The following is a 14,387-nucleotide window of genomic DNA, read 5'->3' as shown; positions in this document are numbered from 1 at the left end:
GTATTTTTAGAAATTAAAAATGCTTTGGGTTAAAATTTAGCATAAAAGATCTTATGAAGCATACTGATTGACTAGTCAGTTTGGCAAGTTTCATAGTGACTAGGATTGAGTTTTAAAAATGATAGGACAATGAAGACAATTTGGAAAAGTGGTTCAGGAATTTATTCTGAATATGTTGTACAACAAAACAATGCTTAGATCAGAAGTCACAAATCACAAGAACAGCATCAGTTTAAGAATTCAAACATGAACTTATAATTATTTTCCTTTGTTCTTACTATGGCTATATTTTAGAGGGAAGACATGATGATAATGTACCCCTTAGAAATGTCACTGATGAAAGATTCAGGTGCAGTTGAGACTGCTGGCAAAGTAGAACTATTAAAACAATGAATTAAAATATAATGCCCTGTACTCAAAACTAAGTGAAAAGCAAAATTTCTTTAAAATTCTGGGTTGAATGATAAATAATTGAGAATAGAAATACTTGGAAAAGAAGGTTCCCCTGGAAATTAACTTCATAGATTTGTTTTTAGTTCAACAGAACTCTGGGCATGTGGCTTCAATCTCTAAGGGCACAAATTGTTTTCTCAAGTTGGGGATATTTTCCTATTGATAATTATGTAGAACACTGTTATCCATGTATGATATGTTGCATATGTTAAAAACAGTCAACTTTTGTTCAATGTGGAGAATTTTAAAAATCTGGCAAGTGTATGGGAGGAACAGGCTAGCAGGCTGGGAAACACCATCGTAGCCCTCCATTGGTGCCCACTACGGCCTTCCTGGGTGGTGGACATGGAAAGGTATTCTGGTAACCACAAAGCCACTGCCAGGCCATAAACTTTCAGCTAGTGGATTTGGGAAAAGTAGGGAGAAGAAGGGTCTCAGTGAAGGCATTAGGGGTCTTGGAGCAGCAACCATTTACCAACTGCTAGGATACTCAATATTTTAAAAAGTGGCACCACTGAACTAAAGCTTACCAGCTGAATATCAGCTCTGTACGTGTGATGTGGCTGATTTCATGAAACTAGTATGCCTTGTGAAGTTGGAGAGCCAGGCCTGTATCCCATCTCTTGAGTCCAAATTCAGCACTATTTCTGTTCTACCAGAGGCATCTCCACAGCAGAGTAATTTACTCAAAGTAATTTAATAATCAAGGAGGCTAAGTAATATTATCTCCTTTCCTGATAGTAAATTTTGACCAGGAAAAGAAAAAGTGGAAGAAAATGGGACTCAAGACACATTTTGCCCAGTTTACAATTTTATTCAGGAACAGCCATGGAGAAAGTAATCAGTTTAGATTATAAATATGAAATATGACCCTGAGTTGGGAATACGGCAGAAATGTCTTTCAGTTTCTAAAAGTCTCCTCCTCCTAGTTTTCATAAGATTATATACATTGCAAGGAGAATTAGGAGTCCATGGAGAGGGGCTTCAGTTAAAATGGAATTGAGAAGCAAAGCAGAATTGATACATTTTATACCAGTGAGAACTTAAAACTGACTGAAATATCAATTCAGGAAGTTTTAAGGTATCTAACTAGGGGACGTTCTATGTGTAAAAAAACCGGGCCATCTTAGGAAAATTTAAAAGTTTCTGACCTGTTGCAAAAGGCTTTAGCCCCACAGCCTGACTGAAAGACATAAAATGAGAAGTTCCTGTGTGAAAGGTAATGCTGTGTATATGTGAATAGCTGATATAATGGCTTTGTATATCTGGGTTTGATTATTTCAAAAACTCCTTAAAAACGGGAAAGGCCAAGTGTTTGCTGTTTCCAAAAGCACAGGTTGAAATTTTACAGCAGGTCTGCTCTTCGAGCTGTTTAAACACATGCTGACAGAAGTTGGGCATACTGTCTTATACTTTCTCACATTAAAATTAGAAAACACTGCCTTATGCCATTTTGTCAGTATACGGTCTAATGGAAGGTTATATCATGAAATCAGCAAACCTAAAAAGCAGTGCTTTCTCTAGCCCCAGAGCTGGTTGTTAAAACACTTACCAGCATGTTTGCTGATCCTATGAAAATGTGATATTATGACAGTGGGATATTGGAGACAGGAAAAATACACTATCAAGTTAATTTGTGACTACACAAATTAGTAACTCTTAAATAACTCTTGAGGCTTTTAACACACACCTCTTGGCTCCTCTGTCAAGTCTTATTCTCCTAACTAGTTTTTCTCCATCAATAAAAATGAAAGAGAATATGGATATGGATAGATTTAAAAGTGATTTTCTTTGCTGAATGAGGTAAAAGGTGGTTATTCAGAAATAGAAAATATTTAATTTAAATGAAAATACTTGTAATAAAGTAGAATAATGAAAATTAACATACTAGCTTTTTAGAGTTGTATACTCTTAAAGTAAAAATCAATTTCAGAGTTTAAACAAAATCAAGTAATTTTTCCTTTAAAAAATAGTAAAAGTAAGTGAAAATACTGAAATATTTTGAGATGGTATTAGGCATATTAAAAAGTTGAACTATGTCAATTATAGTGATAGTCGTATCTTTAATTTTAAAAACCTATGAACATAATAATTAAAATTTAAAAATTACCACTTTACTTTCAAAGTGTGTTTCTTTTAAAGACAGGACAAAGCTTGGTAAAGATGAATAAACTCAGGGCAAAAACCATTTCAAATATCAAAAAAAAAAAAAAAAAAAATGTCCAGGACTTTTAAATGAAGCTAATGCTAATAACATTAATAGATTTAAATATTTCATTTCATTTCTCGGTTACCACCAGTGTAAACAATATCTCAAAAGTGGTGTAACACTAAAAATAAGAAAAATACAAATCACTTATTTTTTTAATTCAGGTTTTAATTATTACCAACCAGAATGGAATTTTCAGGAAGTTACTAATTTTAACCACAAGTAAATGCTTACCAATGCATTTATAATTAATGGCTTATTCTATCCACTAAAAAGCAATTAATTCTATTAAACTTTCAGAATATTCAGTGAATACATGCTGGCATTTAAAGATAGCCTATGATTCAGTTTAACAATGAATTGTCAATGACTCTGATATAGTATAGCAGCAAAGCAACTAATTAATACCATTAGTTATTTTATTACGAAGTATTTTAAAACCTTAAAAACAAACGTAATCATTATTAATATTATATTTTAGTCCCAGAAGTTAAAATATTCTTTTTGTCATTTTTTATGTGCTAAAATACTATAGCATTAAGTATAATAATGCAGCAAAAGCTAATAAACATACATAAATAGCAGAGATATTATAAATTCAATATAAGAAATATCTTTAAGTAAATGCAATTTTTTCTTTTTTTTTTTTTTGGTTAGCTAATTTTCTTTTCCTAAGTAAACATACTTTAAGGTGTTACTCTGACGAAGTCATTAGAAACATCTACTATACTTCAGTATCATTTTTACTTAATGCTCTGTTAAAAAAGAAGAAAAGCTGAATATTAGTGGTACTGTCCACACTGTGAAACATTTTAACGCAAAATGTTCATAATGGTCCCTGAATTTATTAGGATTTTTCTACTAAAAGATCTTCAAATGTATTAAAAAAGGTTTTTCCTCCCCCCTCAGGATCACAGAACTGATTTTTAGATGACCCGCTTATCAAGAATTCCTCAAATTATGGACAGTATGGTTTTCCCATAAATAATAAAATTAACTAAACCCACTCATCTTGAATACGTATCAACAGGCCTTTTCTACTGCCTAAATAATTACAGATTTGTACAAGTAACAACCCTCTCATAAGAAACCTTGTTTCAAAGTAGAAAACACCAAGATTTGATATGGATTATACATGGTCAACCTACTAAAAATTAGCTTGCATTTAACAAGTTGTTTGTTATTGCTAAACATAAAACTGTAAGTTAAAAAGTCCCAGTTTCTTTTCTTTTCTCTTTTTTTTTTTTTTTTTTTTTTTGAGACAAGGTCTTTCTCTGTTGCCCCCAATGTACGGCAGTGGCACAATCATGGGTCACTAAAACCTTGAACTCCTGAGCTGAAGAGATCCTCCTACCTCAGCCTCTAGAGTAGCTGTGAATATGGGTATGTGCCACCATGCCTGGCTAATTTTTATAAAACTTTTTTTGTAGAGGTAGGGTCTCCCTGTGTTGCCCAGGATGGTCTCGAACTCCTGGGCTCGAGCGATTCTCCTGCCTCGGCCTCCCAAAGTGCTGGGATTACAGGCTTGAACTACCATGCCTGGCCAAAATCCAGTCTCTATCAATTTTCTTTATCCTTTAGCTAGAAGTATTTTGAAAACAAAGTGGAAGGTAATTTAGTATTTTGTATTTAGAACACGTATAAACTCAAATCTTCAGTGATATATTTATTGCTGTTAACTGAGCTTATGATACAAAAACAGTATTATGGAAGTACTATATCATTTGGAAAACAGTAAATACATTTTATTGCTCTAGAACAAATCCTAACAAATGACTAAAGGTTATGACCAGTAACGGTAAGCTTCCTAGTTATATATAATGCACCTTGTTTCCCTTTAAGAAAATTTATTCTCAAGTTATTTTCAATATACTGATTTGAATATTTAGTCTGGAGAATTTACACATATTCTAACAAAACATAAGAGAAAGTTAAGCCATATGTGGGCTATAAAATTTCTGCTCCAAACTCTAAAGGAACAATCTGAAATAAGACATTCAGCGTTTCTCACTATTAATGAAAGCACTGTGGAAATCTCCCTCATCATTTCTATTTGGACATTAACAATACCATCAATAAAAAGTTTTTCTTCTACTATACTTAATACTACTTATAAAGAAAAGTATTCAAACTGTAAATGAGGTTTAATAGCATACTAGAAAAAAGAATGCAAGAAACATTCTTTTGTAATACTACCTCATTCATATGACATTTCATAAATATTTATTAAAATACTGCACATTTTCTTGTCTAAAACCATGGCATATAACATAAAATCTTATGCTACTGTTACAACAGAGGCCATTGTTAAGAATGGTAACTATTTGTGTCCTACTGAAATACATCGATGTCCCAGGGAACACTGAGGTTCTACACTACGCCACTGAGATGCTTCTATTTAACAGCTGAGTAATTTGTAATTCTTCAAGCATCTTCACAGGCACTATTACTTTTCAGTGGCTGACTTTTTTTGTCAGATGCTTAACCAAAGAAAAACTGAAGGAGGCCAGAAAAGCAGATAACCAAGCTTATTATATCTATGTTTAAAATAATCATATGTAATTATAAGTCAATAGATTATGGTTAATTATAGTTTATTCATATCCCATAGAATAAAGACATAGAATTAAGGAGAGACTTTATAACAGCTATTTCCCTCCACAATTTTTTTCTTATTTCAAGATTCACAAAAAATGTTCTAGGTGGCCAAGGCCCCAGAATGTCTGCAAGGCAAGTGAGACAAAATTAATCCATAATAAAATTAGAGAAACAAATCCTAAATTATAACCTTATTATAAAAACAAGTAGTTAAAAATTTAATCAATTCACAGGCTGATGATTTGACCCTAATATAATTGGGCACACAACATATGGTTTTCCCTTCTAGAGGTTATGTAATGTAATCAACATATATTCAGATTCATTTGATAAATCCAAATATCTAATGGTTTTAAGTCTCAACAATTTTCAAAATAATCAAGCAATCAGTTGAACTAGTAATCTTCCATAAACACAATAATTAATGAGATATCACTTGAATGCAGTTCTACTGGCCATAGTACAAGTATCCGAAATGCTTATTCATTATTAAGCAGCAATCCGAAAATATTATATATGCTATATTAGAGTTATTCAAGTTTATTTTACAACCAATCCTCCACCATACCAGAAAGACAGAACCACAGGAAGCAGGAGGCCACCCCAACTGCTTCCCATGCCTACCACAAACCAGAGAATTCCCTCATCTAGAACTTTCCGAGTCCAAGAATTCTGAATGTAAAGTGTTGGTCAATCTCCATGGAGATGACCAGTGAACATTAGGAACTTGTATCTATCACTGACTTTCCTTTTTAATGTTACTATTTTACATAGTATATGAAATCCCAACACTGTCAGCTACGTTGCTTTTCCAATAGGGAGTATGTATGTGTGTATATGACTAGCGTTGGGATGTAGAAAAATTCCAACTCTGGGCATGTCAGAATCTTGTAGCACAGGGGTAGTGGTTGACTCATTTCAAGTTGAGAAACATGGAGCTAGCATTAGTATAGGAAGATATTTACAGTTTGTTAATAATACATATATAAATAATGTTACTGATGTTTTTTAAATCTTGGAATTATGTTAGAATAGAAAGGATTTATTATTAACATTATTTCCGCAGATGTAGATACATATTTTGGGAAATTCCTTTGAACTACATTAGGAAAAAACCCCAAGATTTCTCCAGAACTGATTTACATAAAATTGTAGTCAATCATTAAGATGTATAATTTATTCCAAATCATTTTTGAATTTTGTACAACATGAATTATCAAGTTTTCTTTCTACATAATTAAAATCTCTAAGAAACAATCTACATATTTGCTTACAACAGATTCTTAGGAGCCCATGTACTTTATCTCTGACTAATTTAGAAGGCATACTTTAGGATCACTTTTCCCTTTGATCAAAATAAAAAAGATATCTTATCATTTTAGTAGTTTGGTTGTAGTAATTTATATGAACATTCCTAAAGCTTTGCGGCCAAAGCCAAAAAATAAAAAAACACATAAAAGCAGCACAGCAACAGCAGGAGCAGCAGCACAAACATGCAATAAATGTAATAATATACCACAAAAACATTAACAGGTTCCGCAATCACAGGCAAAAGGATGAGAGAGGGGTAAAAGTCTCAGGATGGGTACATAAAGTGCAAAAGTCTCTTACACGTCTGCCTTTGCTAGCTGGAGTACAGGATGGAGAGCGCTTCAACAAAGAAAGGAGAATACAACATGTTACAAATATTTACACACATAAGACTCTCAAGGACTACTATTGTATTAACAGACAAAGTATATAAACATACACAGAAGGCCACCGTTTTGGATAGGCTGAATGTACATGTATTTTTAGGAAAACCTGGAGGATAGGATGGTAAAGAAACAGTTGTTTGGACTACATCTAAGGTTGATAAACTTTTCACTGGCCCATGTACAGTGACCCACACAAGGCTTCATCAAGTGACGGACAATTTCTTTTCTGGAAAGGTTGGCAGTAGCAGACTGGAACAAATGAGAACAAAAAGGATCTAGTGCTCATTTAGTGCTGGCAAACATTTAATAAAATAATGAATTAGCCTGGTCTTAGACATTTACCTACTAAATTTTTACTCTTTTCAAAAATGATTCTTTTAAATAACAAGGCCTAAGTTAGGATTTCAGAATTAAAGATAATATATTAAAATAAAAAGTTATTTGAACAATACTCCATCCTGACTCAACTTCAGCCGTAGTCAAAAGAGGGATTTTCACCTAACATTAAAGAATTAAGTAATTAGGAAAAAAGTAACAATTATCTCAAAATATTTTTGTGATGCTCCAGCAGTAGAGCTTCACTAATATGAAATATCTACTTCAGCAATTTCTAACATTCAATCCAACCTAACGTTTATTGTGAGCTTACAATACGTTGGATACTAAGCAGACTTCGCAAGGGACTGAAAGATAAACAAGACATGGAGGTTCACAGACTGGTAGAGAAGACATCATGCTAGCAACAACGTGACAAATGCTATCATCGAGATACATATAAGGTTTGGATGGGAACCTAGAGGAGAGACAGACAAGATTTTCATGGGGACCTAGATGAGGGAACTTATAGACTAGGTCTACAGGAGTTATAGAAGATTTAAGAAAAAAGTGAAAAGTTCAAGAATGAGAAACACTACCAAAAATTCAGTATTAGTGTTACAATAACTCTGGCAGATAAGTAAATAGAAACTACTATTTTTTTTTTTTTTTTTGAGACAGAGTCTCGATCTGTCACCCAGGTGGATGCAGTGGTGCGATCTTGGCTCACTGCAACTTCCACCTCTTGGGTTCAAGCGATTCTCCTGCCTCAGCCTCCTGAGGAGCTGGGATCACAAGTGCGTACCACCATGCCTGGCTAATTTTTGTATTTTTAGTAGTTTCACCATGTTGGCCAGGCTGGTCTCGAACCCCTGACCTAAGTGATCCACCTGCCTCGGCCTCCCAAAGTCTGGGATTACAGGTGTGAACCACCGTGCCCGGCCAGAACTATTATTTCTTTCCATAGGAAACTGGAATGGAAGATAACTTGAACACTGTCCTATGGAGTTAATAGTAAACCAGGATTAGAAGGCCTGGAGAGTTCTAAAGAAGTTTTTCCATTATGGAGGTTAAAGTCTCAGGTTCAAACCTAGTTACTTTTCCTCAGTTATTAATGGGAAGAATCTCTCTCATCCCTTCTTGCCCCCAAAACCAAACAACGAAACAATAAACAAATCAACTCCAACTCTTCCTCTAGCTATCAATTAATCTCTCCCTTCTTCCTTAATAATCATAATAACATTTATTATGTGCAGAGTATATGCAGATCCTTTTCAAAATTCTTCACATATATGAATTATTTTAATTCTCACAGAAACCCTGTAAGGTAGGAGTTATGATCCTAATTTTAAAGGTGAAGGCGGATCAACTTGCCTAAGGCTATAAAACTATTAAGTGGTAGGGCCAGGATTCAAACTTCCTCAGCCAGACTTCTGAAAAATGGTATACAATCGCTGTCTGTACTTTCTAAACTTCCAATTAATTTCTAATACAGTGCAATTCAGATTCCGCTTTGATCTGATATTCAGCAGGTCAGTATTTCCGGTTTGTCCTATCTGACCAGCCACCTCTGCCATACCATCACACTGACCATTCTCCTCCTTAATATTCTCCACTCCTCTAGTTTTTCTGACAGGTACTTTCCTGAGAAACAGCATACTTCTCAACTATTGCTCTTTCTTCACTTTTGTGGAGTCCTATTCCTTCACCCTTTCTTCAATGGAGATTCCAGGTTTCTGTCCTTGGCTCACTGCTACAACCTGTCCCTTGGGGAATCTCATCCACTTTCAACTCTGATTATTTCCAAATCTCTGTTGCCAGTTCACTCCTCTTCCTTAAACTCCTGACGCATATATTAAGTATCTGACTGTCTGCTGGACATCTCCAACTGGATGTCCCTTAGGAATCTCAAACTTAACTTGTCCAAAATGAAGCTGTCACTTTTCCCTTCTGTTAAATCTTTTAATAATTATTACATATGGGACTGCTTAAACCTAAGCTCCGTAATATGAAGTATAAAGTTGAGAAACACAGACCCTCATTCTGGCCTTTGCCAGTGTCTTCATACTCATTTCTCAATCCCTTCCTCGCCCTTTTTGTTTGCCAAGCAAGGGACAATTCAAACTAAATTGAAATCTCCCTCTGCCTACAACCCCGTAACTCCCTGCTCCCTCTCCCCACAAGTTTGCTCTGCCTGTCTAGAATATAATCCTCGTATGTAGTTCTTTTATGATTTTGCTGAACATACTCATCTGTGAAGACCCAGCTCAGGCATTATTTCCTTTAGTAAGCTTTTCTGGATCCTCCTGGGTTCAATCTGAAATCTCTCTTCTTTGTATTCCCATGATATACAATCTTTATCTTTTATTACTGTATTTCCCACATGGTGTTATAGTTATCTGGTTATATATTTGTCTTTCCCATTAGACTGTCAGGGCAGGAAATATTGTGTTATGCTTAAGGGCAGGAAATATTATGCTTAAGGGCAGGAAATACTGTATTATGCTTAGCATAAGCCTTTAAACTTAAAAATTCTCAATAAATATTGAATGAATCCTTCTGAACGTCCATAGTACTCATGGCATTTATTGCTAGGTATTTCTCATGGCATTTATTGCTTTCCACATTGCATAATGCATAACTGTATAATTATTTTTCTAATTATAAAATAAGCATTTTGAGGTCTGTTTCCACATCTGCTTTGTCTTTGTAGCCATTATGCCCAGTATATTACTACCCATGTAAAAAGTGCTAAAATGTTTAACATTAAAAAAAAAAAAACTTTTTTGGCTATCTCTACTTCTAAGACTAGAGTCTGGAGTGTGCTAAAACCATGAAAAAGAGTATGAATATCTCAAAATAAATATATTATCACTACACTAAAACAATTTAAAATGTATCCTGAAACTATCTTTGAAAATGAAGGACAACACATTTTCTAAGCTAATATCATTTAAAGCTAATAATGATGCTATCACCACAGCAATGATTTCTTACCAAAGTGTTTACCTAGAAATTGTCTAATTTTTATGTTTTCAACAGAAAAAGTGAGTTAGAGGAAAACACACCCACACACTTTCTCCCTCATATATACCTACACACACTGTGGTTTTTTATAAACACTGAAATTGAATTCATGGCAGACACTGTAAACCAACACCTTGTCTTAATGTGCAACCAAATACCACTTTAAAACATGTATTTCATATACAGGTCTATGACTTGCCACGAAAACTTTAAGACTGAATATGAAGGTATGCACATAAGGAGAAACCAAAAGAAATAATCTCAGGAGTATATAATTTGGCTAATAATTTTTAAGGTTCAATTAATTAATCCTAGAGGTCTTATTTAATAAAATACCAAAGAAGAAATGGACTACATAATCATGTCTTTCCCTTTAGATTGTCTAAATATATTATTATATATGCGATAAAATATGTAATATATACAATTATATTCAACATAATATATTGCCTAAGTTGAGGAAAAAATGCATGTAACTTTCTGAAATATACAATCTTCACGTAGGGTTGTGGTGAATATGTGGATAGAACTTGTGAAAACAAGAATTGAATGAGCAAATTTCAGGAATGCCAAAGAAGCTAGGTCTGATTTTGGTCATAGGATTAAAAATCTTTAAAATGTATGTTTTAAAATTATATTTCCTACCAATTCTCACATAGAATTGACCATCCGCCCAAGTATCACTGAAACTATGCTGCCAAGCCTCAGATTTCTGTAACTGATTGTAACAGAATGTAAAAGAAGCTGGAAGATAAAACCATGTTAAATCAAGAGATAAATTAAAGAAGTTAGAAGCCATGACTGAAATTAAATATTTTGAAGCATCTTAGTAAGATTTTATACAAGGTTAAAACCAAGTCCAGAACTCAGTCTGTCAATATTGTCAGACTACTTGCTGAATGGAAAACAATATTAGGGGGACCAGACAGTTAGGCTATAGACACTGTCTCTGTTTCTTAGTGTCTGACCTTTATATTCCAGAGCTTAATCCTTGATTTACTCTTTCATCAGTATATCAGAGCAAGACAACTCTGAAAAAGCAAGTTGAGTACATTCTCATTTGCCAGGCAAATGGGCAATTTCTATTTTTGTGAACTAGGACTAAATGAACAAAGTATAGAATTATAATTTAATCAAATTCAAAACTTACTTAGCACATATTTAATATATGACAATATGTTTCTCAAATATAAAGAGCAAGCAGCTAATTTATATGATTGTAATTAGTATTATCTATAATTTACTGAAGCCAAGCTTTTTTAGGTTCAGCTGAAAAGAAAATGAACTGAAGAGAGTATAGGAAGTTGCTACAAGCTTGGTGTGATGATCCCTGGATCTGTTACTATTGGGATGAAGGGAATAGATGGGGGAGAGAAACAGGAAAATCTAAGCAGCTGAGCTCCAATTGTTCCTCACCCTGTTTATTACCTAGAGAAAGAGGCTGGGGCTAATGTGGACTAGACAGTCCAGGATTGGGCATGTATGGTTGAAGGAAAATATGAGGGTAGAAGTGGGAATAATTTCTACAGTAGAAGGGATCTTGGTATCTCTGTTCTACTGCTTTCTTAATAGGTTGAATAGAAATGCCTTTCTCAAGAGACCACTTATCAAAGTAGTCTCAATGTCTTTTAAAATTAACTCAAACCCAGCCAGGCGCGGTGGCTCACGCCTGTAATCCCAGTACTTTGGGAGGCCGGAGCGGGTGGATCACAAGGTCAGGAGATCGAGAGCATCCTGGCTAACACAGTGAAACCCTGTCTCTACTAAAAATACAAAAAATTAGCTGGGCATGGTGGCGGGCGCCTGTGGTCCCAGCTACTCGGGAGGTTGAGGCAGGAGAATGGCGTGAACCTGGGAGGCGGAGTTTGCAGTGAGCCGAGATTGTGCCACTGCATTCCAGCCTGGGTGACAGAGCAAGACTGCGACTCAAAATAAATAAATAAATAAATAAATAAATAAATAAATAAATAAATAACTCACTCAAACCCTTCTTTATGTGTCCTAAAGAATATTTTACATAACAATGTATCAGCACACTGTCCTAATCCCCAAAGACTGAGAACTTTAAAAAAGTCACTCAAAAATGGGAGAGAAACCTATCCACTCTTAAGAACAGAAGAGTGCCATAATGGTTAAAACAACTGGATTAAATATTTTCTAAGGTTTTTCTCCTTTAAAACTCTATGATTCTACATGTAGAAAAGCCCAAATGCTTACATTCCCCCAAGTTAGAGCAGCAGAGAGTGTTGAGAATATACTCTGTTCTGCCTTGTTGCCTCCTTTCATTTTCCCAAAGGGAAGGGAATGACTGGTATTACATATATTCCTTTTCTTCAAAGCTACTCTTACACATACAAGGATTGGCCAAACAATGTGACTTAAAAAGGAAAGCATCTTGGTCTGAACATCTTCCCATTGTGCCAAAAATTCCAGCATTCATTTGAATTTTAAGTTAACAGGCAAAACATGTGGAGGAAAAATTAGGGGTGGGAACATTTTAACTTAAAACTGTATTGTTTTAAATAAAGTAACTATACTTTTAAGAGGCCTGTGTGAAAGGGTAAAAGCAGGAGTAAAGAAGGTAACTTTGGAGGAGGAAAGGCACCGGTGGTAAAGCTCCAACAAATCAGAGGGCAGCATGAGAACACTGGGTTCCCAGAGACAGAGGGAGAAGAATGATAATATGTTGACACCAAAGGACCTGATTCCTGCAATTTTGCTTAATACTAGCTTTATTCCCTTCTACACCTACAAGCTCCAGCTGCAATTCAAACTTTAGGTCTTCAACATAATCTCCTTTATAGCAACGAGACAGAAAACAAAAAAGAATGTCCAGGAGGATGTGTACTACTCATTAGAGCCTTACTTACTGCAAAGGGCAGGCATATAAGCATCAAGCACAATATAACTATATTTGGCACAGAGAACAACAGAGAGTTGATGTGCTCCTTAAGAATCCAAGTGTGGCCGGCTGCAGTGGCTCACACCTGTAATCCCAGCACTTTGAGAGGTTGAGGCGGGTGGATCACGAGGTCAGGAGTTTGAGACCAGCCTAGCCAACATGGTGAAACCCCACCTTTACTAAAAATACAAAAATTAGCTGGGCACAGGGGCATGCACCTGTAGTCCCAGCTACTTGGGAGGCTGAGGCAGAAGAATCGCTTGAACCTGGGACGCGGAGGTTGCAGTGAGCTGAGATTGTGTCACTGTACTCCAGCCTGGTGACAGAATGAGACTGTCTCAAAAAAAAAAAAAAAAAAAAAAAAAAAAAAAAAAAAAAAAATCCAAGTGCCTAGCAGAAAAGGAGCTACAGAAGAACTTGAGCATTATACGAAATCTCTTGGATGCTGAACTCAAGTATGTCAAAGACTGAATACTGCTGTTCATCATTCTGGTATGACTCTGAGGATCAAATGAATGAATAGTAACTCTGGGAAGGGAGATCATAGGTACAAACTCTAAAGAGAAACATGAAGTTTGTACCATAAAATATTGGTGGTGGGTAGATGACTGAGTGACGAAGAGCTAACAAAGTATTTAAGTGAAACTGAACTGATGGACAAGAAAAGCAGCTAAAGAGAATACAGAAAGGGAGGGAACCAGCTTATTAAGAGTAATAAGGACATTATTACTGATGGCATTACATACTGTTTCTTTAAATCTTCAAACAACATTATGATATTAGTTCTATTATTATTACTATTTGTCTGATGAGCAAACTTAGGATGTAGAAAGGTTAATTTCTTCCAAACCATACACCTAGAAAGTTGGACAGGCAGGATTTGTGCCTACTTATGCACTTAACCAATAAATTGGGAGAATGGAGCTTAGAAAGCACATGAGTGGGAAATCATGCCTTTTAGGAGGTGGAATATAAATAAAAGATTTGGCAGCTCTTGTGAGCTCAGCTCTTTTATACTAGGAGTTTCCTTGCAGTGAAATAAAATTTAATTTTATGTCTGTACTGAGCTCATGGTTGCATTAATAGAGGGTAGAGGATGAGAAAGGATATTTCTGGAGGAAAAGTAACACTGGGAAATGGTTGTGGGGTACTCAGGCATTACAGGTGGGTGGCAGCAGTGGCAGAG

At 35.1% G+C, this 14,387-nt stretch overlaps 1 protein-coding gene across 5 annotated transcripts in view; it reads right to left on the bottom strand.

Annotated features, from left to right (window-relative positions):
* CDC42BPA (CDC42 binding protein kinase alpha) overlaps positions 1 to 14,387 on the bottom strand; it is a 332,255-nt gene that overhangs the window by 73,522 nt on the left and 244,346 nt on the right. The window contains exon 21 of one of the 5 annotated variants that reach the window (XM_025383661.1): positions 6,872 to 6,888. The exons of the other annotated variants lie outside the window; for them this stretch is intronic. Coding sequence (XP_025239446.1) covers positions 6,872 to 6,888 — 17 coding nt within the window. The remainder of the gene's footprint in view (positions 1 to 6,871; positions 6,889 to 14,387) is intronic. 5 annotated transcript variants of the gene reach the window in all.

Source organism: Theropithecus gelada, chromosome 1 (assembly GCF_003255815.1).
Source record: "Theropithecus gelada isolate Dixy chromosome 1, Tgel_1.0, whole genome shotgun sequence".
Lineage (NCBI taxonomy): Eukaryota > Metazoa > Chordata > Mammalia > Primates > Cercopithecidae > Theropithecus > Theropithecus gelada.
This window is presented reverse-complemented; position numbering and strand designations above follow the sequence as displayed.